Consider the following 27,085-nt stretch of genomic DNA (forward strand, 5'->3'; position numbering starts at 1 on the left):
CCCATTGTTGACACACCTCTGTTTCGCACTGTCGTTATTTCCGATTTCATAGTCGAGCCTTGGCAAGCGTCTCCCAGCCAAGGTACGACATTCACTGCAGTAATACGCGCTGGACTCTCCAAGGTGGCAATCAGCCACACTCCAAACCCTCTGTGAAATGGCTGACTTGGTCAATAGAACATCTATTGTTCTGCCAGAGTGGGGCTGAATGGCTTTCTTTCATTCTCCTCTGGAGATGACTTCCTTTCAGAAGTGTGGGCTTTGATTTGCTGTAATTACCCTCAGCTTTATTTGTAGACTTAAGACGGTATCCTGTGTGCTGAGGTGGAAATGCATTTTGTGGGAAGAATATTTGGGTCCCTCTCATTATTTTTTAAGTAGCTTTCATCTGTTTTCCCTTTTGTTTTTTGTTTGATTTTTTTGTTTGTTTTTTTGCACGTTTTTTTTTTTTTGCATGGGATACCTAATGATAAGATGGTTTCGATTCTCAGAGAGTGATAGAAAGAATTGCAGCTGTTGGCTATGATCAGGAATTGCACATGGTCAAAACACTTACTGCATGTTGGTTTAGGGTTAAATATGAATTTAAAAGGGCATCATAAGGAGGCTGACACTACTTCACGTCTTTGTATCAGATATGCATTTCACTGTATCGGCCTCCCTTTCTGACATCCGCCTAGATTTGTTTCCATTGGAAACACTATGGCAACAGGCCCATACTGAAGTAAGTGAAATATGTTCTATATTCTTACTCAGACTGGGGCGCTACAATTCCATCTTGATCCTCGTTTGCTGCCAGCGCTGCCACAATGATAGAATACCACTGAATATCAACCCGGCTAGCAGGCTGATAAAACACTATTTCAGTGCGTCGATAATCATAACCAATGGATAGTTATTGTCTCTTGTAGATCATCGGAAACATTTCTTCACCGTAACTTACTTACAGTGTTAAGTAGCACAAACAAAATCCCAAAAGTAAAAAATGCATAGGTGCCACATTGAAAGAATCATGGGTAGTCTTTCCCTGTCTTGGAACCATGGTTCCCCCAACACAAATGGTGAGATACAGCCCACGAAAGAAAAAGAGTCAGCTTAGCAAACATGAGCACAGATGCCTTTAAACTGCAAGGTAAGCTCCCTGGGCTTTGCCCCAAATCTGCCTCCAAGCCTATGTTAATAAATGTTTTACTGGGCTGGTGTCTCCACGACTTCAGTGCACATGGCTTATCAGTTTGTTTCTACGGGCGAGTAACCTTATCTAAAAGAATTATACGTATACTATCTTTACTGGATATTGAACGCAAAATGCATGGTCTACTTCCAGTATGCAATTATACGGTCATATCTGAATTAACTGAGATCTTATCATAGTTTTAAATAAGACATACTCTCAATTTGCCATATTTCTGGATTACTGTGCACTACTGAGATTTATGGCATTATGATTTATCAGGCCCAGAATATGGGCCAGAATGATTTATCTTGTGATTCTATTAAGTTGATTTAAGATGGTTGTTCCTTTACCACCTAAAATTGCTTTGCCAAATTAGTGGGCGATCCTTATTCTTGTTCTTATGGAGTTCGCGCACCATGCTGCTTTGCCTGTAATCTAGCTCTGTCTAAGACCATCTACTTTACACACATTTGCCAGTAGGGAGACAAGCAAACCAAATCAAAAGCCATTTCAAAGGAAATCACAACAGACAAGATATTTTTAGCCCACGTTTTCTTAATTAGCACGAGTGCAATCAGATGTATGTTGTTCATCTGAGGTATGTATGTTCGCATGTGTGTGCGGTGCGTGTGATTTTTTTTTTGTCTGTGCGTGCGTGCGTGTGTGTGTGCGTGCGTGTGCGTGCCGCGCGCGCCTCAAGTCTACCGTGCAATATGCAGCCATCCACTTCCGTCCCTTCTGCCTTAGCCTGCACTCGTAACACTGGTGGGCTGCAGATTAATTTATTTTAGCCTGATATTGTATTCATGCACGAGTTACCTAATATCCGAATATCAGCGTGGCCGCCTGTGGCACTTGTTTGAGGAACTGTTGTTGTGCTGCACGTGCTTTGGCTACCATGACTCCATAACTGGTTTCGCTTATTATGAAATGTATCCTGCTTATAGCTGTGCTCATGTATTTCTGCATTATGCATGTAACGCTTCGGTGCCCCATATGCGTTTTTGTTATCTTAAACTAGAATATCGTGACACTCCTTTGGTCGTTTTTCACAAGTTCGCGAATATTATTGCGTGAATTTTGACTTGTCGTATTGTTCTCTGTGGTATCGTTTGTGCTAAATATCTATAAGCTTCTAGTCTGCTAAAAAAAATAAGAAGCAGAAACCGATTTGGCGGACAGTTATTTTCTTTTAGACGCATAGAGAAATGAGTTCGTTTATTTTTCCCATAATAAGTCCATGATATTCCTGGCGAACACAGACTTAACTGACCTGGCAAATGAAGTGTTCTTCGTGAATAGCCCGTAATAGTGGGATACATTTCAGAAGTTAGTCAGTAGACTATTGCCTAATGCTTTGTTTTGACTGTCTACAAACGTTTTGTTTATGTTTTCTGTGCTCGTGTTTCATATACATGAAATGTTGACACTGTACACCTTGTCACCTGCTGCTTCTTGCCGTTTGAGTGAAGAAGAAAAAAAAATTACCCATCGAAAACGGATACAACTAATCTCGCTGTGGCGACGAATTTCCATTACAGCCAAGTCGGTTTTGATAATTGAGCACAAACTCCTCGCGTACAGACCAACTGTCAAATCAACAACGGGGGTGAATAAGCAGTCTACGCTCACACGGCGAGTCTGTAGACTGTAGGGATAACATAAATAAGAGAAATGTCGCCGTTACCGCTTCAACACCTGTCAAGCAACACACGTAAACGAGACAGAATACTTCTCGCTCTGGTGAAGTCGGAACGAGACCGTTTTCACCCGTGGGACGAGTCAAGACCACTCGGGTATCACGACGTTACCCGACCCATATCGACGCGGTTCTCATAGCTGGCGCATTTTTTTTCTGAGTATGTTTGGAAATTTGCGGTAGATTGTCTTGGTAATATAGCCTGCGGAAACTGTTTACCTCGCTGAAGGAAAGTAATTAAGGATTAAGAGCTTTTCTTAGGCGGCGCCAATATAGTAATTACACCGATACGCAGCGAGAGAAAACAGTTCGGCCTCGGCGTGGTAACGTCCACACTCCCCTCAGCCAAAAACGAGACCGTTATGTTTGAACAGAGATAACGTGCCTTCTTAAAATATCAGCCTACATGTTTTTAAAAATGAAACTAATCTCAGCCGAAGCGTAATAATATAGTGGCCTGCTTCCCCCCCCCCCACTTCCAATCAAATTCCACTCGGCGATATATAAAAAAAATCTGCGTCGCAAATTGTGGGAGACGTCTAATATCGGAGTGTGTAGTTAGGAGCGAGCGGTTTTATAGTTGGTGGAAGATTTACTATGCGCGTGCCAGGCCCCGCCCACTTCGCCGTACGTCATTGGCGAGTAGCGGCAAAGGGGAGTCACTCCCCTGCCTACTTTTAATAGCTTTGTCATGTGATGGAGAGCGGTTGTAAGACAGGTGCCCTCGGTTCATTCTCAGTGAGGGGCACTTCCCTGTACGAGAGCAATCTGGAGCGCTTGGATTTTCTCATTTCGCCTTGATTTCTTTTTTTTTATTTTTTCGTACCGTCATTCAGTGGCTGGATGGCGTGGGACAGGTGCAACCAGGATGCGGTGTGGAGAGAACTAGAGGTGAGAATCATTGTGAAACTTGATTATCTGCATCGGAACTAAAATTTCGGGAAAAGGTGGATCGCATAGTACGTTCAGCCCCGGTCTGACTGCTTAAAATGCACTTTCCGTTATGTGAAGTCGCCGCTATCCGGTAACCTGGGCAGAGGATACGGGAGCTCCAAAATGCACGGGAATATACCAGATCGTGAGAGAAAGGCTGTTATTTCAGCAGAAATGCTGTTTTTTTTCCATGTCTGGTATGTTTTTTTTTTTGTTTTTTATCCGATGGTAGCCTGTGCTTTTGCAAGCAGGGCAGGAGGTGAGCGGCGCCGGTCTACTTAGGACGTCTTGTCGTGGGAGATTGTGTTTACATGGCAGTGGAAGTGTTTCCAGTCCCGGAGCGCTCGGTGTATCGCTGGCGATGAGACAGGTATCTGAGCTTAGACACACCGGCCATGTGCTGGAATTACCCATATGTATCCGCAGGTATCGCACATGCCAACTTTCCCCCCGGTTTTTAGCTTCTATTTAACTAGGAGGGTGAATACTTTACTTTATATGTAGAGCCGACTCACCGACTCACAGTTGGCTGCCTCATATTTGATGGCGAGGAGAGACTTTGAGACGTCGTGATATAAGTGGGATCTTCGTGTGAGGAGAACTGGTTCAGATCTGCTCGGACACAACTGGGCTTCAGAGGAATGAAATGCGTTGCAGAAATGATTGACAATCTCGCCAGCGTTGTAAAGACAGGAAAGTATCGTAATAGAATCTCATTTAAGCAATGCAATTTAATATAAACTACATTTTAGCCTCGAGATTGTTATTTTTTGTTGTTTTTAATGATCGGAACTTAAAATACGGGCTTTTTTCCGAACCGTTTTGCCAGTCGCCTTTCTTCCAGCGCTTGAGTGGAATGGTGAGATTACACTTCATGATCGCTCCATTTCTAATGTGAATTATTGATAATCTGCTGTTGTCATTTGGCCAACACCGGACAGAGCGACTTCGCTGCTTAATGTGTATATAACCTATGTGTACAGCCCATGTATGTCTTTCTGTCTGTACATTTATCTCCCTTCTTTGGCTCGCTTGTTCATTTATTCATCTGCTTACTGGACCAGTATAAATATGCACTATTGAAGTAATATGTAAGACTTCAATTATTCATAATAGAGATGACTCAAGGCTGAGGTTCGATATCGATTTTCTAAGTCTATGTATAGCCTTCCTATCTTATATTACTTGTGTTGCTGCTTTTTTGAGCGCAGTGTATTTAATATTTCAAATCGTTGGTTTGTAAACAGTATTGTCACAGGAGTATGAAGCTAACACACAACACTCGACGAATTGCTCCTCGCTGATGGTCCTATAATCACCTCAGCGTAGATATCCGCGCAGGTGCTTTATACTTACCGTAAACCAACAGTAGCGCACCCTTCATCTCTCTCTCTCTCTCTCTCTCTCTCTCTCTCTCTCTCTCTCTCTCTCTCTCTCTCGCTCTCTCATATCTCTCTCTCGCTCTCCTCTCTCTCTCTCTGTCTTTTTGTTAATCAGCTCCATCGCTTATTTGAATGTGCTCCACAGAAGCGCTACGGTAATGAGTCTGTAGCTTTGCCTACTGCAGACAGATATTCTGCGAGGTAAATAAAAGCGATGCCATGTACTGGGCGCCGTAATAGTTATGATCAAGTGTGACACATTAGCGGCCAGTGTTGGCTGTAGTCTGTATGTTTCTTAAGCTGGTGGCCATGGGCCTCGTTCATGCCCTCAATCGAACTCGCGACATAGTCTCGCGCCTCAGCCCTCGTGCACAAGCGTCTACCTTTCAAGAAGCTCTTATAGATGGACTCCCCGCCCCCCTCAAGTCAGCCATCTCTCTCTCTCTCTCTCTCTCTCTCTCTCTCTCTCTCTCTCTCTCTCTCTGTCTCTCTCTCTCTCTCTCTCTCTCTCTCTCTCTGTCTCTCTCTCTCTCTCTCTCTCTCTCTCTCTCTCTCTCTCGCACACACACACACACACACACACACACACATATGTACGAAAAGATCAAGCTTGCAGAAATAGTCTATGTCATTGAAAAGGAAGGAGAAAACGGAGAGGCTGGAAATTGAGAGGCGATCTGTAGACCGTTAGGATATCATAAGTACAACTAAAAAGGGTGGAGGGTGACTGGAATGGCGATTAAATTACCGCGTTTCGATTATAACCAACCTTCTTCACTTTGTCCACTTTTAAAAATTGCAGACAAGATGTTTTTGGACGCAGTTTCTATGTTTTGATTACGCATTCATAACGTCATAACATAGGCCTATATAATTACACCCGTGACAAGACCTACCAGACATTATACCTGTATATTATGTATGATTAATAACAACAATAATAGCAGCAATAATAATAAGAAGAATTGGTATTTAAATAAAACAATATTAATATTAGTTGTAGTGTGGCAAGATCATTTCAGTTACTTGCTTACACAGAGAATGGCACCCATCTGTACACATACATTGCTATAAAATCTCAGCTAGAACTGAAGGTTGGCAGATTTAAAGTGTGTTGAACCCTGTGTTAGCAGTTCGATGAAGCCTGTAATTTGTGTGTGAGGAGACTCAGAGCAGCTGTCGTGCTGTTGCGTATTGAGGCAGGCAGTGAACACTCGAAATATTAATAGGCAGCTCTGTACAACAGTAAAGTCTTTTTCCAGCAGAAAGAGGGAAAATAAATGTTATCCCTGTGCTTGTGAAGCGATGTGTTAAAAAAAAGTCCAAGTATCTCTCTTCTCCATTTGTAGTGTGCTGCCTTGGTTGGGGAAGATCAGCCCCTCTGTCCTGATTTGCCCGAACTGGACCTTTCCGAGCTGGACGTCAGCGACCTGGACGCGGATAGCTTTCTGGGTGGACTCAAGTGGTACAGCGACCAATCAGAAATCATTTCCAGCCAGTATGGCACCGAGTCATCCAACTTGTTTGAGGTAAGAAGGGCCATTTTTTGCCATGTACTGTGTTTTAACGTATGGCTTTAAGTTGACTGGAGAGGTTCATGTTGGATATGTCTGTGAACTTATACCGAAGGCCTTGACTGAAACAGTGGGAAATAAATCTGTGCAGGAGGTGCCTGCCTGTTGGATTTTCACACCCTAGTTTACAGTGATTAGAGATAATGGAAGGTGCGCTGAATACTGGGGTTTTAAATGCTCTAGTAGTTAATATTGAATAAATCGCTGTGCACGAGTTTTCGAGCAGTAAACATCGCCGAGAACAAAGTAAAAATACTCCATACGCACTATTTTATGAGTTATTGGTGAGGTGTTGAGATAAGCCTCCAACCTTTGCCTAGAACTTTACCTCTGCCTTTCCTTTGTGGATGCCTTATCAACCGGCAAACTGCTCACATGCAAAGGACTTTATGATCAGACCCCACCATGACTTCATCATCGCCACTCAAGAGTTGTGGCGGAGCGATGCCGTTTTTGCAGCTGATGGGAAACGGAGATGGCTGTGGCCCTCTCTTGACTGCACGTGTGGGCTATCGCCTCAGGTGACCTGCACGAGCGCTCCCTCGTCGACTCCATCGTTTACGGCCACGGCGGATCATTTAGAAGTGGTGGAGTAACTCGCTGTGTTTGCGCAGTGTTTGGAAACTCTTGGGCTTAGCAGCAGGCATATCTGCTAAATCACGCGGCGTCAAGCCTCTAAACCAGCTCGGGCCATTTCAGCGCTGTCATGTTGCTGAAAGAGGAAGGGGTAGGAGGAGGAGGAGGGTGAGGGGTTAGAGGTTTGCACTTGCTACTCGACTACAGCGTTTCCATCACTCACGCAGAAAGCAAAGTCCAGAGGAAAAGGAACGCGGCAGCTAAAAAAGGGCGGTGGGGGCCTGAGAGAACCGGCTAGTTCATTACGCCTTATCTGTGGAGATAGGGGCAGCGCGGGGGGAGGGGGGGGGGGGGTCGATAACGCTGCTCTTCGTCACAGGAGCTCCTGGCCAACGAGCACTTGCTGTTTGGTTCGAACTCATCAGTGGTTGTTTGTGAGAGCGGTTGTAGGAACCTGTGTAACTGTACGAACCCACGGTTCCTGTGACAAGAAGGGGAGTGACGGACAGATAAAAATACCTGTGTGTGTGTTTTATGTCTTTCTTGAAATTAAGTATTGTGTGTCAGGGGTCACGGAGGGGCTAAGAAAGCATTTGCAAGCACTGTTTTCATGAATGTGTGTTTGTGTGTGTGTGTCTGTGTGCGCGCGCTGGTGTACATGTCCGTATGCTGAAGAGCATTCTAATAAAAAAAATTATTTTCTTGTTCATCTCAACAAACCTATAAAAGGAACACAAAGATAGATCTGCTTAACCATGTTCCCTTCTGCTTAAAATCAGACAAATCTATATAGTGTCATTTAAAACATTTTTTCCACGAACTGTGGCATTGCGACTTCTGTACCTACTCTCATATTCATAGCTGTTATTAACGAGTGAGACAGGCTTCGATTTCCCCAGGTCAGCCCTGTCTTTGGCCAGGGGCTACCACCATGCCCCTCCAGCGGTTTGCTCACTGTGTAGGTGACATCACTGATGCATGGGTGCTTCTAGAACACTCCCAGCACTGGCCTGTGTGGGTCACTACAGCGACATGTTAATAGACGGGTTAATAAATGGCCAGCTCTTGTGTAAAGCGACTTGGCAAAACTTTATCATCCCACCCCTTGCTTTCCTACGAAGCCCTGGCAATGTTTTTTTAACCCGCATGACAGCAGTATAGTTAATAGGTGGCCTGCCTAGTTTGCTGAGCTCACACGTTCATACTTTCTCACGCCGAGTCTTTCTCTGTCTGTCTCACAGTCTCTCGCTCTTGTCTCTCTCTGTCTCACAGTCTCTCCTTCTATCGCTCTCTAAACCTCTACCCCCTTTCCTCTGTTTCTCCGCACAGACCCACGTCGCCACCCTCACAACCGGCTTCGGGGCCTTCGTCGTGAATCGAATTCGCTGGAGTCATTTGTTTCATGTCTTGCTCTTTTCTGACATTTTTTACAGCGTGTCCCATTATTGCAGGGCAGCGCAGGGCAGGCTAGCAGGCAGATGAGCCAAGGAGACGGCAGAGCAGGGCTGTGCAGCCTAGCCATTTTGTGTGACGTGACAGCTAATGCCCTTTCAGTGCCAGCTCAGCCCCCCCCTCCCCCCTCCCGGTTATCAGGGCCGTCTCAGGGGCCGGAATGTTCCGGAGGGGGGGCTGGGGTGTGCCACCAGCTTCACTGCTCGGTTCCAGAGAGAGTTCTCTCAGGCAGGGCTAGGCTTTCACTACCTCTGCCTCTACCAGGAAAGGACATGAGGCAGGTTACCACCCCTCACGCGAACACATTTGTAAAAAAAAAAAAAAAGTTTATTTGACTTGTTATTGATTTGACTTAGGAATTCATTTGTTGTTTGCTGTTCTATATGTTCTGCACATTTACATCAATGTCAAATGTTACATCATTGCACCATGTCGATGTTACAACATGTCAAACACATTTCTTGTAGCATGTATTCGCACTGTGTACAAGTCATAATTCCACACGGTTTCGGGCGGTACATTCGTGTGTGGAAATATTGGGTGGAATATTGGGTCCTCGTTGGGTGGAATATTGATAGATATGGTATGGACAGAGTGGAGAGGGTCAGAATTGAAATAAATGCAAAATATGTAGATCTCTCAGAAACATTAGAAGTCTAGAGGTGCTATAGTCACTCACAGATCTACAAAAGCCTCTAGTCTACAGTACTAAAAAAAGAGACAGTATTTAAAAAGAAGCACAGACATGGTTTCTTGGTTCAACATGTATGCAGTTCAAAAACCTAACAGCTAGGCAAAACGGAAAAAGTGGCTAATGTGTAAAAGGACAGTAACCAAGCAGCAAAATTTCACAGGAATGAAAAAATCTGCACTTCAGCAAGGGGGTGGGCTTGATTAATTAGGGGGTGGGGAAACACAACGCTGTTTGCATTCAGTTCACTTGACAAGTGTCTTTGATGTGAGCGGAGAACGTCAGTATTCTAACCTGTCACCAGCGCGGGCCATAACCCTGCAGGTCTGTGCAGGGCAGTCGTAGATGTGGGCCCGCAGCGGTGTCTGGAGTGGAAAAAGTCCACGCCTCTTCGGTCCTCCTCAAATCTAGAACGTTTCATTCATTTCCTTAACAAGCTAACATGTGCCAGCCGTCATGCCCGCACCCAGCTCATCTGCGTGCCAGACTGGCACGCCACAAACCGAACCGCGTCGTCTGGCCCGAAAGGGTTCCCGAGAGCCGGATCGAGGTGGAGAAGAGGTCGCACGGCGTCGCGAGGGAGCCGTCCGCCCGTCTGTGCCCTCGTGCGTCTGGCCGCTTGAAACCTGGCACGCCCCATGCCCGGATAGCCCTTGGTTACCGACTCCGAGCTGAAGTACGTTCTCTGTGGACAATGCGTGGAATGGAACACTCTCCCCGCCTCGTTCAGAGGCCACTTGACACCCGGTCAAAAAAACAAAACCAAAACAAAAAAAAAAAAAAAACCTGCCCGCAGACTGTGTTCCTGTGTTAGGTCACCCAGCGAGGACCTATTTCCACACACGAATGTACCGCCAGAAACCGTGTGGAATTATGACTTGTACACAGTGCGAAAGGTCCTGCCTTTTTGAACGCAGCATGGCTGGTGTCGGTTGATCGAGATTTTGATCACACATCGACCTGTCACTCTGCACGTGGGAATGTCACTGCCAAAGGGTGCGTGCGTGCGTGCGTGCGTGTGTGTGTGTGTGTAAATAATCTTCCCTGCAAATGAGTTGGTGAAGGTAATGAGACTGTAGAATATTAGCCGCACATGCACATGTGCTTCCTCGGACAGTAGACTTCCTGTTTGTCTGCTAATTCACTGATCTATCACATAGACACATCTGCCCAGTCATACATCAAACAATAGATGCAGTAGGTGATTGATTGATTATTCCTTGCCTATGCTGGAGTCCAGGATCAACAAGCATACCCGCAGAACACACACACACACACACACATACACACACACACGTTACCAGGACTGCTGATGGCTGATGGCTTTGCATGTTTAATTTGCAAATTTATGCTGACATTTGAAGGCACAGCACTACTTCTGCTGCTGTAGTTCAGCTGGGCCCAACACATTATCATATTGTGCTGTATAATATGATGTCCTCAAGTGAACACTTATGGCACACACACACACACACACAAACACACACACACGCGTGCCCACAACACAAACTCACACTTCCTATCTCTTCTGCATTTATAAGTGGCTCAGACTTAGCCCACTCAGATACACTGCTAGCATTGGGTAAATGGCTGTATAGTTTGGTTATGTTTAACAGTGTCTGAAGTAACTGTCATCTCTTTTTCTTAAGGGGGGGATTTGTTTACAGTGTGGTGTCATCTCACCTCCAAGACGCCGTTGCCAACGGCTCCACTTTGATCCGGCTGGTTTCTTCAAAGGAACTTGTGTAATTTAAGCACACTATTTGTGAGATAATTTAATTTTAATCAAAGCACCAGAGCTTTTGGTGAACATCAATGGTTTTTACATTTTAGACTTTAATTTACGTGAGAAAGACTGTAGGCCCATTTGTCATTAAGTTAAAGATATGCCCTGACTGCTTCAAGTATGGATACATTACTGCAGATGGAGACACATTACTGCAGCTACAGACACTTTACCTAAGGTACAGGTGCATTATTACAATTAGACAGACACTTTACATGAGGTACAGGTGCATTATTACAATTAGACACTTTACATGACATACAGGTGCATTATTACACATAGACAGACACTTTACTGCAGGTACAGACACTTTACTGCAGGTACAGGTGCATTCCTATACTTAGACACTTTACTGCAGAGACACTTACTCTACTGCAGGTACAGGTGCATTGTTGCATGAACAGGCACAATGCTATTGCCAAACTACTGCAGAGACAGACACAGTACTACAGACACATTGCTGCAGGTGCTGTGGGTACAGGGACATTACTGCAGGTACAAATGTGTTGCTGCAGGGGCAGATGCATTACTGCAGATACAGACATATTGCTTTATGTACAGTCATATTACTATACATACAGACACACTGTTATATGTACAGTCACTTTATTGTGGGTGCCAATAAATCACTGCAGGAATCTATGCATCACTTTGTCGTGGGCACAAACTTGTTGTGGGTTAAGAAACATTACTTCAGCTACAGACACAAGTGTGTTTAAGGCATGCTAAATGAGCCCCTCACCCGTGCTTTAGCTTGTTGTTGTCTGTGCACTAGGGCCCTGGAGGCCCGCTGAACAGCTGTGGAGGAGACATGGCGCTCCCTGTAGCCACGGGCCAATGTTTACCATAGAGTGGGGAAGGGTGGAGGACAGGAAGAGCAAGGGGAGGTGAGGGGAGGACAGGAAAAGAGGAGAGAAGAGGAGAAGAGGAGAGGGGATGAGAGGAAAGGGGAGGGGAGGACAGGAAAAGAGGAGAGAACAGGAGAAGAGGAGGGAAGAAGAGGAGAAGAGGAGAGGGGATGCGAGGAAAGGGGAGGGGAGGACAGGAAAAGAGGAGAGGGAAGGAGAGTAGAGGAGGAGATGGGGGAAGGAAGGACAGGAGAAGAGAGGGAGGGACCGGAAAAGAGAGGAGAGGGGAGAGAAGGACAGGGAAAGAGGAGAAGAGGAGAGGAGATGGAAGGAGAGGGAGGGACAGGAAAAGAGAGGGAAGGAGAAGGGAGGAGAAGAGAGGGGAGGAGAGGGAGGGACAGGAAAAGAGAGGAGAGGGGAGGGGAGGAGAAGGGAGGAGAGGGGAGGAGGGAGGAAGTGAAGTATCAATTGTAGTCAGAAAATTGTACCCAAGGGCCATGTTTGGAAAAGAGCAAGTTAAAATCTTAACATCTTAACATCTTTTATCATCTTTATATCTTCTGGGTATTCGCTCTCTGCACTTCCACCATGTCTCTCACTTTCCATCCTCTCTCTCTTTCCCTCTCTCTTCCTCTTCTTACTCCTTTTATTTCCTCTCCCCATGTTCATCTTTCTCTGATCCTCACTGTCTCCTCACACTCTCACCCCCTCCATTGTGTGCACCTCCTGGCCACCCCCCTCCACGTGCGTGGCCTCCCGCTGCACCTCCTCTGACCCACGCTGGGCCGTCAGCTCCCTGAAGGCGGAGCCTGATCCAGCTCTAAGGAGCGTGAGCGCAAACTGAGGTCAGCTCACCTCATCCTATTTAGCACGTCGTCGTTATAAGCAGAAACAGCAAGGAAAGAGGCACGTGTCGAGCAAAGAAAGAGAGAAAAAGTCCAACTAGCACAGTTGTGTGCAGTTAACTTTCTTAACATTTCTCTGTGCGTGTGATGAAGTTAGAAACTCACTAGGCGGAGCAGGACTGAGAGTGGTGGAGCGTGTGTACGGGGGCCGGGTCACTCGGCCCAAGGGTGTCCGTGCAGGCCACCAGATTGCTGCAGTACGTCTTTAGATGGATCCAGAGAGAGAGGGTCACAAACTCTAAACCACAACTGGGTCGACTCAAAAGGGGTCCAAGCTGAAGCAGAATGAGTGGATGGTAATAAACTGGTGTGAGTTTTAATCGCTATTTTGAAAGCGAGGTAACCATACACCATGACTAATCAGGGAGTTGTCGCAGTATAAGAACCCTGATGCATTTTTGTGTTGATTTGGGGTGCCTGCCGAGAGCTTTGTGTATGAACACGTTCACATATCACGCCTGTGATAAGTCTTAATCAGCACTTTATATGTGCATACTAATTATCTACTGCTTTCATGTTGCATTGCTACTTATGTGTGCATGTATGTGTGTGTGTGTGTGTGTGTGTGTGTGTGTGTGTGTGTGTGTGTGTGTGTGTGTGTGTGTGTGTGTGTGTATCCATGATCAACAGTGTTTACCAACAATTTAGATGTGCATACTAATCCTCAGGTACTGCTTTCATGTTGCTAGTGTGTATTACTTTCCTCTGTGTGTGTGTGTGTGTGTGTGTGTGTGTGTGTGTGTGTGTGTGTGTGTGTGTGTGTGTGTAGGCATTTGTCTGCTTATAAAAAGCTTTGCTTGCTGCAGTCCAGGGACACTCTGTTCTGTGGAATAGGTTTCAGCTGACCGGCCCACTATTTGAGGTTGGGACTGGGGCTTCACATGCATAAACCCAGAGCCCTTTCATGATACAGGGATTCAGTCACATTTTACTCCTGTACAAGACCTTCGTTATAGAACATGCCCTTTTACATAAAAGTTAGAGTAGCTCATTGAACTCATCTGAACCGTTCGAAGAGAATAAATAGTTCCTGTGATAGTTGAACTAAACATGTAAATACAACCCCAGGGTGGGTACAGGAGGAATCAGGGTGCATACGGTTCAGTTCGGTTCCACGCTGCCCGATTGTACGTATGTTACAACCTACATGCGTGTGCCGCTCACGGCATGCAGTGTTCCCTCCCACAGGTGCATGCGTGTGCACGCCTGTTGTCCGGCTTTAACGCTAACATTAGCGCTAGCTGCGTTTGCGAGTAGCGGAGGTAAACTAGCACAAGCTATTTTTAGTGCGGGTAGGTAATCTCTTCTAAGAGCCTTTCTGGTCCCGCCGCACTCTAACCTGTCCGGAAACGCTAAACCAATAAGCCACGGGCGTCTCTGGCCCGGCAGACCGAGAGAAGGCAGCGGGGAGAGGGAGACTGCCTCGGTGCGGACCTTACGTAATTATTCACCCCACTGATAAGAGGAACTTTGGGTGTGTGGCTGCAGAAATACTGGTCCCCTCCAGATGAGCTGTGGCTGTTTTTCGACTGCTACTCTAGGCCTGTGGGGACAGAATAGACCATCCTAGCAGGAAAGTGTATTTCGGATTCCAGCTTTTGTTTGGTTAAGAGACAGGAATAAGAGAGCGCTGAATGCTTTGACACAGTCGAGTGTTTGGAGGTGGTACAATGAACATTTTAGCATTGGACGGGCAGCAAAATGCATTCTTTCCTACAAGCAGGATCCATCTGTGCAAAGCCCCCAAACTATCTTGATAGAAGATGAATTGTCCATTTCTGGTAAAACACCCTCCGGTCCCAAAGGAGGCAGAAAGGTCCTGCTTACCAGATCGAGCAGGGCTGAAGTGGCCTACAATTTTGCAATGCCAGTCACTGTTGATAGATTGGCTAATGAAGTGTACGCATCTGATAGAGCGGTCCATCCTTGTCACTGAGGATGGTAAAGGGGAGATTTTGTTTTCTTTCTTCCAGTGAAATCCAATCCAATCTTCCTTCCTGTTTTCTAGCCTAGCTATCGATTTCTGCTCCGTGTACAGGTTTTCCCTATTTAACTGCACGTTAGATGGGTTTTCTGAGACGTCTCTTATGTTTAACACCCACGTGTGCCGTAGCCAAAGTCATACCCTTAGAAGGTCACAACAAGAATGCAGGAAACACACAGGAATAATCTCCTTACCAAGTCAAGGTCTGATAGAGCTTCCCTGAACGATACCCCAGGCTCTCTGAGAGAGTGAGAGAACGAGAGAGAGAAAGAGAAAGTGTGTGAGAGAGAGAGATGGAAGTCAAGGTAAAAAGATAATGCATTTATTTAGTAATCAGCAAATAGCTTTTATGCAGTGGCTTGTGGGTGCTGCAGCACTCTGATAAGATCGTTTGCTTTCAGGTGTTTTTGGCTACTGTACTCTGCACCGAGTGTAAATTGAATAGCATGACCTTTTCCCGCTGAATCAAATTGACTGCGTTTCCACAAAGATTTGGTGGTTTCAATTACCATAAATTTTTGATATTGGGGATGTAACCTCTCCCCCTCGGCGCAGATTCAGACACGTGTGTGTGCGCGTACACACACACACACACACACACACACAAACACACGCAGCTTTGTACAAATGCACACACTCAAGCAGTGTTTGAAGCAGTCGGTGCTGAAAGCTGGGTGGGGCTGGCCTGGTGTGGTGGGGGTGCTGAAGGTTGGGTGGTGCTCAGGTGATGGTGCAGGCGAGAAGTGACCGCCTCAGCTCCACCCTCAGGCTGTAAGGTCTGACGAGGGCTGTGGAGGTTAATGAAGAGAGGGCACATAGGTGAACACAAACAAGCTCATGAAGTCACGTGCGACTACAGGGAGCGAATGCTCACGCGCCCACGTGTCCCCACACTTGCCAGTTCCACCTGCCATCTCAATTAAGGACCAGTGCTTTGATATTACCCCTTAACACATACACACACACACACACACACTCACACACACTCACACACACTCACACACACACACACACACACACACACACACACACTCACTCTCTTATACCGTCTCTCCCTTCTCTCCTTTCTGTGTGTTTGTACATTTCTCACAGCATGGTCCAAAATGAAATGTGACATTCCCCGTTTAACAGCATGAGGTCAATTTTGCATTCCCCTCCCCTCTAAATACACCTAGCCCTCAGACAGGCGTTTATCGTCGCCGCCACCGCCTGCTTCACACGGCACAGTCGCCCCGGTGCCTGGAACACGGGGCTCTTTGCGGCCTTCGCAAAATGGCGCTTTCCCGTTCTCTTTTGTCAGCGTTTGTTTGCTCCACCGCGTCCACCGAAGGGTTTGATTTCAGTGAAGGGCTTTCTTGAGGTAACACGAGAGTGCTGTCACCGCCCGTGACAGCACCACCGCGCCAGTCGCTAAAAAAGGGGCCACGATATGTTGGAGCATCCAAACATTACACTCGATTAGAAGAGTGCTGGATATCAGCCCCATGACCATCTGCTGTGCAGCAGCTGAGAGGCGTTAATGCTACCCATGAGCCTAAGAAGCTCTTCTGCCTAGCGTTAATTCTCTTCCCTTTCCTCCTTTCTATTTGTGTGCTTTTCTGTGCATTTCAATCCTTCCTGCTTCCCTTTTCTTCTGGTGGATCTCTCTTCTTATCTCTCTCTCTCTCTCTCTCTCTCTCTCTCTCTCTGCCTTTCTCTCTCCCTCTCTTGGCCTTCCTCTTTCCCTGACTCCCCCCCCTCCCCGGGGGGCCGGGATGCTGCTGCATGTCCGCATGGGTAAACCCCAGCGGAACCTGCTCTGCTTATGGGAGAATCTCCAGCTGGCGTCAGAGAAGGTGAGCCGTGCACCGTTGGCCCCCTCGAGGGTCCTGAAGGCTGGCGCTAGCCTCGCGTGTGCACCCTCCTCGGGAACAGGCTCCTCCTCGTGGTTCCCCGGTTACTAAAGCACGTGTGTGTGTGCGTTTTTTTTTTCCTACCCTCTTTAGGTTCTGCGTATCGTTATATCACCCAGTCCCGTCGTTCACAGCGAGAGCGGGAAACGTTTGATTCCCCTGGACGCGGGCGGTGCTTCGCATCAGCGTGCCTCTCGCAAAGTCCCATAGACACAGCAGTTCCAATAAGCGATCGTGCCGCTGGTCAATACGTTTGACCGGCAGGAACTACTCCGCGGCTCACAGCCGGGCCCTTCTTCCGGTCAGCCCGGTTAGGTCGGTGCCGCGCTTTCGTCCGGGGGGCCGGGTTTCCGGGGCCGAAGGGGAACGGGACACCGCGAACCGGCCAGGTGGGGGTGGGGGATGGGCTGCCTCGCTGTGATGTCGGAGGACGTTATGAAAAGTTAATCCGCGTGGTAGCCCGCCGTGCCATGATCATTGCCTCTGGTGCTGGCATGCATCAGTGGGCGGCTTGCGGGATCATTTGCAGGGGAAATGAGGTCTGAAATAGTGCTAGTGATTCCACTGGCCGAATCCTATTTTGTGGTTGACAGATGAACGCCGGGCCATTTTTATATGTGCTGTGACATTATCTGGTAGACGCATTAGAATATGACGGATAAGGTGAAATTACCAGGATTTTCTTCTGATTGTAGATTTTGGGTGTGCTGTGTGGCACGGAATTGTGCTCGTAAACACTGTTTTGTACAGTGATTGAACAGCACACTTGTGTTGCTGTATTTATCTTGCCCCGGCGCCTTTTCTAGATCACATTTCCTTGCCTTTCCTCTATTAATCTTGCAGGTCTGTTCCTGGCTTTGCTGCAACTCTGCATAAGTGATGTCGGGGTGGCCAGCCAGAGCATGTGAGCACGCTTCAGACGCTGCTTTGACTGACGTTGACTTATTTGCTCAGAAATCAGGAGGCAAACTAATTACGCAGAATGACAACATTTGCTGAGAAGATCTAATGTGCTTTCTCTGCGTGTCCGGAACACTGGGACTCAGTTTACGTGCGCACGTTTCTGTGTTTTGTTTAGGTGGTCTGCCAAATTCCTTAACCTAATCTTGGGCCTTGTGGGAGGGGGTATATACATGTATATTTAAATAATATGTTTATGAGAGAGATAGAAATACAAGGAGAGAGTGAGGGAGAGAAAGCCTCTGAGATAAAGTAGATCTCTTCTGAAAATTTCTACTCATTTCTAGTCATTTAAAGCTTCTTGTGCTGCTGCCAGTGTCAGGTTGTGATTATACGTGCTTATAAAACTCTGAGTAATAGCCTTCAATTTTATTACCTACTGAATGCTTTTCTTCCATGATGTGGACAAACAGGACACTTTTATCTATTACACCTTTATATGTCAGGGAGGGTTTCTACAGCAATTAGTGTTTGCTTAAATTTTCAGTATTTGCCTTGAACTATTCAAACGTATTTAGTCAAGCAAAAATAAAATATCTAAAAAAAAAACTATTGCCTGTTATCTGTGGCATGAATTGTATCTTGGGAACACAATGGCTCATGTGGAACTCAATAAAAGAGTTAAAGCAAGGACGATTTCAAAGACAGCCTGTCTGATAACAAAAGGACTCACCTGATAATGAAAACTGCCTTGCCTCCTGGGGGCGAGGGTTGTGGGGATGGAGATGGCGTGAAGGCGTCTGGTGTTCACTAGTGTCTTTTATGGCTAATTGAAGCATTTGGAGTAAAACAGCCGTGAATGGCACCCTTTAGAATTGAATTGGGTTAATATATTGTGATCCCACAATTAGCCTGTGATTGTTAAGATGACTTTAATTCTGTCGGGCCCATTAAACGGGATTGGAAGACCTTGGCTATTTGTCTTTCACTTTCCCTCCTAGCCCAGGCTCGTCACATCTGCCGTGGGTGATTGATGGAGATGCACATGCCTGTCGTGGGACTGCGGGTCATTTCTGGCAAATCCTCCCACTGACATTCTCGCTGGCACCAGCAGCTGCTGTCCCGCTCCGGTCGGAGTGGCCACTCCAAATGGAGTTTGTGGATTCCACACCGGTGGTGGTGGCGATGGAGTGCAAGACTGACAGGGGTGCCATTTCTGGCATGTCCCGGTGCCTTTGATTTTCGCGTGAAGCACGGAGCACCATATGCGCTCTTGGATACCTCCTTGCCAGGAACGAACACTATGTTTCGGATTATTTGAGCTGTGTTTAGCTACTATTGTCTTCTCCGAGTTTTTCGAGTGCTAAGTGACATGCCGCTCTTCTTGCTGTGAAATCAGAGACGTGACCGTCCCCGGTGATATTCCCCATAACGTTCCTGATGACATTCCTACTGACGTTCCCAGGCCTGAAGGTGTCCTGCTCCGTGACCTTTAAATGAACACAGGCCAACTGTAGATTTCCACTTCAGACACCTCCTCTTTCCCCGGAAGGCATCTTCTTGTTTTACAGCTTGCAGGGATAAAAGATTTACCCAAGCCTGTCTGGAAAGTTTTTGCTCCAAACCTAACAGAGAACACAACCATATTGTTGACTATTACAGCAACATTTGAAATAATCTTGAGTGACGTGAGATGTAATTAACATGGTGAGATGTACACTGCAAACCAGAGGCTTTAGTCTAGATGGACTACTGAAGCTCACTCTCTCTTGGTGGCCCACTGACAATGATATACAGTATATAAAGTGTCAAAATAAAGCACTGAGATGCTACCGGGGTCCAATGAAAGGACAGGGAATCATTAACTGGCAATTAAACTGCATGCTAATTCACAAGCAACAGTTGCCTCCAAGCGGTCACCATCTGAGCTCAGAGCACCGAGAGCCCGGTGGGTGTTTGGTTATCTGTGAAACGCTTCTGTTATCATTTTCAATAATGAACGATGGCCGATCCCCCAGAATGGCATTATTTTCTCAATGAAGCTTTGCTTAGGGTTTTCTGCTTGTCTGTGGTTCATTGAATGCCAGTGCTATCAACTGCTGGGGTCCTGTAAACGGGGAGAGATAAGTGGAATGGCCCCTGTTTTGATTTCTCAAAAGCGGCTCCCGTGAGGATAGGACTACGCTGCCGTGTAATCACGGGAAACTATGAATAGAAAGAGGATCAAACAGGGTGATCGCTGCACATGGGACCGGCAGCTAAGCACTGCAGCACTGCTATCTAAAGAGGACTCTTTGCCCGCAGCCCCAATGATTGCACCCGAACGCTATCGGCAAGCGATACTAATCCTGTGGTGTGCATAAAAGGATTTGCTCTTGTTAGGCTGTATGTGCCGTGACCCACAGCAGTTTGGGTGTTTATCTTCTGTTGCTAAGTCCCGTGGGTTTTGGCAGTGGAACTTCCAGTGCCAGTCGCCGCTCCTCCTCCTCCTCCTCCTCCTCCCCCGTTGACGTTCCTCAGAAATAGCCCCTCCCTGGTTACCCCGACCACAAGGAAAGTGCCTCAGTGTTACATGCGAGATATCGGGAGGGATACTTCGCAGGCAAAAGGGCAGCGGGTGGCTTTTAATTCTTTAACGCGTTTTGACGATATCCTCACTCACCGCCGCCTGCATTGTCGATTTTTCTAGCGTTTTTTGAAAACGACCATATTCGTTTAGCATTGGCAGTCGACAGTTATCCTTTCCGTTTGGGTTGTTTGCAACCTTTTCTAGACGGTTTGCAAAATTTTGTTCTGTGGAGACAGTCGGGGACCGGAGCAACTTTTTTCCATTGTTGCCCCTCCCCTTCCTTCTCTTTCCCTGGGTAGTTGCTATGTGTCAGCCCAGTTAATGGGTTTCTTAGGGGAGATATTATTTTGGTCCAGTAAGCCGCATGCTTAATGTATAACTGACAGCACTGACTCATGTGGCTAAGGCAATTTGGAGTTGAAAGAAATTTCTGTGCACACTTTCCCCCGTACAGCACTGCAGCAAAAAGGGGGAAAAAAGCCCTCCACATTCTATTAACAATGGCAGAGTTGCGCCACTCCCTCCCGTGCTCGCACTAGCGTGAAGACGGACAGAAATCGACTTCTCCAAACTAAACTGTCCTATTTTCGCCCCACTGTTCTTTCTCTTGCCCCTTTCCTTTCCCACCTCCCAAGAAGATAGATGAGGAGAATGAGGCCAACTTACTGGCGGTGCTCACAGAGACCCTGGACAGTATCCCGGTGGACGAGGACGGATTGCCTTCGTTCGAGGCCCTGGGAGATGGGGACGTGACCAAGGCTAGCGATCAGAGCTGTCCCTCCACCCCTGGCGGCTCGCCGTGCACCCCAGAGCCGGACGAGCCCTCCCTGGTAAGACCTGCACCCCCCACCCCCACCCCTGGTCCAATCCTGCCATGACCAGGTCCTGTGGGCAAAAAACAGGCCTGGACTCAGCCCGCTGGTCAGCTCTGGAAACCCCAGGTTAGCTGAGCTAAGCCATGTGGCACGGATGACAGGGCAGGCTGCATCAGTGTTCTTCGGATGTTAATGGCATCGAAATTTACTTAGGAAGACGGGCGGCGTGTTTCGGCAACCCCCTGCACGAAGGCTGCAGCTGGGTGTGTGGGTCACGGGGCTTAATGCACATTAGAACCTGCAGACTCCGATGGAGGCATCGGCAGGCCTGATCGCGGAGCCTCCATCCTTCGTGTCACACGTACTACGTCTGTCTTGTTTGTTTATTTGTAATTGGTCATAGTTCACCGTCTGTGCCATTGGTACTCACCACTGTTGGCTGCCATGTCAGACCTGTTTCCAGCAGCTACTAGCAGCCCCTAGTCTCTTAATATTTTGCTCATCACAGAAACATTTTAAAGTATCTGTGTGGGCAAGCATGTTATGAAAACAGTTGCTTGATTTGGTTCAACCTTTTAGCACAAAATATTTGTTCCATTGGTTTAGGGTTAAGGTTAAAGGTTAGAAGTGATAACGCAAACACTTTCACTTTACTTTTTATATACAGTACTATTACTATTAGTATAAGTTTTAGTCCTATTAATAGTTGTAGTAGTATGGATAAATTATTTTGAGTGACACATTGCTTAGAATGTGTTGATGAACTTCATGTGTGCCAGTAATAGCCAAGATGGGCCTAACATGCAGAAAGAAATATGCTGAAGAGTGGAACAGGATACGGAACAGATAGGATACGTAATGGAATAATTGCATCCAGGTGATAAAAGCACGTATATGCGGTAATCGTTTGAAACATGACTTATGTCATATTCTAGTCACTCGTTTCATTCTGGTTTGTTACTAACCCTCTTCTAATTGTTTCTCTGCTGTGTTTGCAGTTGAAGAAACTCCTGCTGGCTCCACCTAACTCCCAGCTCAGCTATAATCAATACCCAGGTGGTCAGGCACAGAACCATGCAGCCAGCAACCACAGGATCAGACCCACACCTGCTGTTGCCAAGGTAGCCACATGCCACGTGGTTCCTCACAGACCTGTGGGTCTATACCGATCTCTCCTAGTTCTTTCCCCCTTGACTCCGTTTTTACACTGAAACTTTTCGCCGTTTCTCACAGGTACTGTATTTTTAAGGGCAAACAGCACGATTAATTTAAGCACGATTAATTTAATTCAATCTTAATGAATTTAATCTTAATAGTTTAATTTCTGACCATTGCTGAGTATGTTGCAAAATGTTATGACATACGCCAGTTGACGGTTTTCCTATTATCCAATGAGATTATCATACTCATTTTGTCTTCAAATTTTTTTTGCACCTCGACATATATTATGAGCGGTGTTATGAAAAAAAGCTTCCTTTTTACGTGTACCTATCAGCTACATTATCTATAAAACTTGGATCCGGGTATGGTCATCTCACCTCCGTCACAAACACACGTCACGTGCAGCCGTACTGCACACATTCATATGTGCCTTTCTTTGAGGAGTTCATTTTCTTTAATGACTTTGACTCCTCTTTCTGGAGCGCTGCACATGGCGGGCTCCCAGAGGACACTGCACCGCCTTCCCCCTGCCCCCGGCATGTAGATCTCACCGGAGCTATCCCGAGACCTCGTAATTAAGATGATGGGCGATTCACGCTTGCATTACCCTGTGCAGAGACAACACCGCCTCTGCGCTAACTGACTCCTTGTCTCTCCTCCTCCCCCCCCTCCCTCCCTTTTTTTTCCCTCGTTCTTCCATGCCTTTCGCGTCTCCCTCCTGGCTACGATTATCCAAGACGGAAAACCCCTGGAGCAACAAACAAAGGGGGGTCTGTCCCCAGCCGGGCCGCGTGGTGAGGCGCCCCTGCACCGAGCTGCTCAAGTACCTCACCGCCAGCGACGATGCCTTCCCCACCAGAACCAGCGAAGCCAAGAGCACATGGCCGGGCTGCAGCAAGGACAGGGGTGGGCCCGGCGCCTCCTCCTGCTCGTCCTCCTCCTCGCCGTCCTCCTCGTCCACCTCCTCCTTCTCCTCCCTGTCCTCCTGCTCGTCCTCCTCCGCCTCGAAGAAGAAGTCCTCCTCGGCCCCCCTGTCATCGCCACAGCAGCAGATGGCAGCGCAGGCCCAGAGAGGTGAGAGCCAGGCGGCTGGGGCGTGTAATGTGGCTGGTGAGGGGGCAGGGCAGTGGCGGCCGCGTCCACACGGGGAGCAGTCCGCCCCCGCCGTTCCGTCCTGCGGATGCGGCTGTGGCCCCGCCTGCTCCGGCGAAGAGGGGAGGCCGCCGGGCCTACGGCCGGGCGCCGACGTGGGCAGCCTGGCCGCCGCCCGCTTCATTAGGTACATGCACTCTTACTCTCTCCTGCCTAGAGAATCGGGTCGCTCAGGCAGCTGTGGCCGTTGTCTTGAGGCGGGCGTCTGGGCCGGGGCCAGCCCCGCCGACAGGCACATCACAGTGACCAATAGGAAGAAGAGGCGAGAGCAAGAGCATCCCATGCTCAGCCAGCTGCTGACCTCCAGACCCAGGCGGGGCCGTTACCGGGCCCACCTGCACATGTCCGTTGCCCCCCAGGCAGATGAGCAGGACCCACCCAAAATACCTCCTACAGATGTAGGGAGGCACACCGCGAAAGCTAGTCAGAAACACAAGAGGGGAAAAGCCATTCCAAACGGCCACGAACCTAGTGAGGCAGAGCCATCAGATCTCGAGCTCGCTATGCTTGGTGACTTGGACTTAGAAAGTTGGTTAATGAAATTAGAGCAGGAGATAGGAGGTTCAACAGATCCAGTGAGCCAGACTAGGGTGGATGTTTGTGATGATGTCGTGGGGTCATTCCCTTGGGGTCCACCAAGTCCACTCTTCCCAGACTCTTTAGTTCCAGAGCACATCCCCTTCGCCACACAAGGGCAGAACCCACACAGACAGGCAGTCTGCAGGCACCCCGACGACCAGGTTCCACCACCGTTAGGTAATCACTGCTGCATCCCTGCCCTCTCTCTCCCGCCTCTCCTCCTCTAACCGCTTCCCAGTTTGACTACAAACTAACTCAGACGCTAACTTAAGCCAGGCACTTTAGAAAACAAAACAAAAAAAACGCAGTTAGCTGCACCGCGTATTTCAAAGGGCAACTTTTGCAAATGGGCAGATACCCTTGGCTTCACACTAACGAGCAGCGGGTGAGCTAGCTATTCATTGACGCTAAGAATGCAAATTGGAGTCGACCGGTTTCTTTGACACGTGAGGTCGGGCGAACGCGGCCACCTTGCCATATTTTAACGGAAAGACGTTAGACGCAGTCGGAGACGGTCACTGCCTCAGGCAACTGCTCATGCTTCCTCGACTCTTCTCTCTTCTGCTTTGGTTTTTAAACGCATGCCAAATATTTTTGCGCTTCTGTTGGGTTCCCACCATCGCCATTTGTAATGCGTGTGCTTTTCTTTTCTTTCTTTTTCCAACTCATTCTCTTCTCATTTTCTGTCTTCTGAGTTGTGGGGGAAACGTTCATGTGGGTTAGATATCTGAACACATGCCATCATACCATCTTGCCTCAGAAAGGGAACAGTCAGACACACAAAACACACAAAAAACAAACAAACAAACAAACAAACAAACAAAAAAATATATATATATATATATAAATAACAAGTGAAAAAACAATGGGGTCAAATTAGAGAACATTAGCTTACTTTTCAAATGGCTGATAATACTAGTCATTTTATATTGGGTTGAGAGTGCCACATCATCGTTCTTAATCGAAACCTGAAACCTGATTTGTAGATGTGGACCTGATATCTTTTGGGCACATTGTAATCTAGTTAATTAATTACCCATGCTCCTTTGTGTTCTGCAGCCAAACCAACCACCTTGCCACTTCCTTTGACCCCAGAGTCTCCAAAGTAAGTGAGAGAGTTTTTCCACCATTCTTGTAGATCAGACAAAATCTGAACTAGAACACCAAACAAAAAAGTGATCTAAACCACCAATGAGGCATTTTTGTTAGATTTCATTTCCATTTGTAAGCACTGGAACCACACAACCATTTAAAAGTGGCCCTTCACAGCTATTACAACATTTACTTTTTATGTGTTGCAGTGACCACAAGGGATCTCCATTTGAGAACAAGACCATTGAACGCACATTGAGTGTGGAGATCTCTGGAACCCCAGGTAAGGAAATCGGTGCAGTTTGCTGAATACACACACAGGCACAATTAAGACTCTTAATTTGTATAAACTGAAAATCTACATTGGGCTTTTCTACCCTCTGGCACTATGCATTGGAAGGCTTCCTCCTTCTGTGTTCTCTTGGTTATAGTCTAATGTTCTTTGATTGGGAGTCTCTTCTTGTCAATACATTGGAGGCAAATTGATGCATCTTTTGCAGCAATAGTCTTGTTTTTAATTAGTTTTGCCATGCAATTTAGTTTGCTGATGTTATCTGTATCGTTGCTGTCTGGCAATTTGATTAGAGCCATTGGCACGTTTCCATTGTGGAGTCCAATATTTATAGGTAGGATGGCATTGGCCATATAGCGTCAATGTGAAAGAGTTTTATTATTCTTACTGGCATTAGTGCTGTCCATTATATTTTTTGTATATGTATTAATAAAGCATGTTGGCTAAAGCTATAGGCAAAAGGTAATTAAAGTCAAATGAAGTGAATGTCAGTTAAGGCTAAAACACAAGGCTTCAGCAGGTCTCCCCCTCCTCTCTCTCTTTCTCTCTCTCTCTCTCTCAGCGTAAATCATGCAGGTAATTATTTCAGTAGCCCCCATGCAGAGATTAATCATTCCAGGTCAATAAAAACAAAATGGCTGCCCTTTTCTTCCCTCAACGTGTCAGAATGAATAGGCCATTTGATATTCATTTACCACCACATAATGGCCCTCAATGCACAGATTTGACCTAGCCATGATATTCAAGGTAACACTTTGTTTGATAATTCACATGCAGAGACATTATCTAATAGTGGATTAAAGAAAGCACATAAAAGATTTTTATGTAATCTGTGGTTCTCTGTACCTCTACTGTTTTGACCTTGATGGACGCCACTTAACCTTGTGTTTATGTACGAGTTAAAGGTTGCGTTGGGTCTCCCCTTAAGCCACTAAAGTTGTGCTCAGAATCATCAAGGGCTGTTAATTCTCTCTATGTGTTGCGTATGTCCTAGCCTGAGGCAAAGGCTTGGTTTGTGCTAAATGTATATATGCTCCACAAACTCTCAGCATTACACAACACAGATTTGGGATTAGATATTAGCGTAAAGCAGCCATTAAGGCAAGCACTTTGGCGAAGTCTTTTTCGGGGATTAGCTGTCCAGTGCTGGTTGTGCCTCCTATTGGCTGATTAACTGGTAACAAGTCAATGCAAGGTCAGTTGAGGTAGCAAATTTCCATCTGAGCAGTAAAAATGTTAACATTTCCTTTCCACAACATTTCTACGACAATTGTAACATTTCCACGACAGTTTCCCGTGAAGTTGAGAAAACGGGCGTGTCGTGTGCCGAGTTAGAGAGAGTGCAGTGGCTACGATGAACTAGAATGAATGTTTAAGGTCGTCAAGGCTGGTGTGGTGGAACTGACAGAAGCAAGACACCTGCAGAATAGACAGTGAACAGGAGCTTTAACACTGCTCCCTAATCCCCTCCTCTCTAATAGATTTACTGTGGGCTACTGGTGTCTTTAATTATGGTATCTATAACAGCCAGGTCAGCCTGCGTGTCACTCTTCTCGTGGCTTTCAGAGATTACCTCGGGGATCAACTCCGTAAGCTTTCGGTAGTAATTCGCTCAGAGGTCCCTGT

General features: G+C 46.9%; 1 protein-coding gene across 6 annotated transcripts in view; it reads left to right on the forward strand.

Moving 5' to 3' along the window:
* The first annotated feature begins 3,584 nt into the window (after positions 1-3,584).
* The window catches only part of ppargc1a (peroxisome proliferator-activated receptor gamma, coactivator 1 alpha), a 36,341-nt gene continuing 12,840 nt past the window's right edge, over positions 3,585-27,085 (forward strand). The window contains exons 1-8 of one of the 6 annotated variants that reach the window (XM_076972396.1): positions 3,798-3,954; positions 4,061-4,179; positions 6,541-6,720; positions 21,004-21,198; positions 22,182-22,304; positions 23,082-24,252; positions 25,135-25,180; positions 25,377-25,450. In XM_076972396.1, coding sequence (XP_076828511.1) covers positions 3,933-3,954; positions 4,061-4,179; positions 6,541-6,720; positions 21,004-21,198; positions 22,182-22,304; positions 23,082-24,252; positions 25,135-25,180; positions 25,377-25,450 — 1,930 coding nt within the window. In that variant the 5' untranslated portion in view covers positions 3,798-3,932. Of the gene's footprint in view, positions 3,768-3,797; positions 3,955-4,060; positions 4,180-4,386; positions 4,669-6,540; positions 6,721-21,003; positions 21,199-22,181; positions 22,305-23,081; positions 24,253-25,134; positions 25,181-25,376; positions 25,451-27,085 lie in introns of those variants that run through there. The other 5 variants (XM_076972398.1, XM_076972400.1, XM_076972399.1 and 2 more) reach the window with 5 other exon arrangements.

Source organism: Brachyhypopomus gauderio, chromosome 14, assembly GCF_052324685.1.
Source record: "Brachyhypopomus gauderio isolate BG-103 chromosome 14, BGAUD_0.2, whole genome shotgun sequence".
NCBI lineage: Eukaryota > Metazoa > Chordata > Actinopteri > Gymnotiformes > Hypopomidae > Brachyhypopomus > Brachyhypopomus gauderio.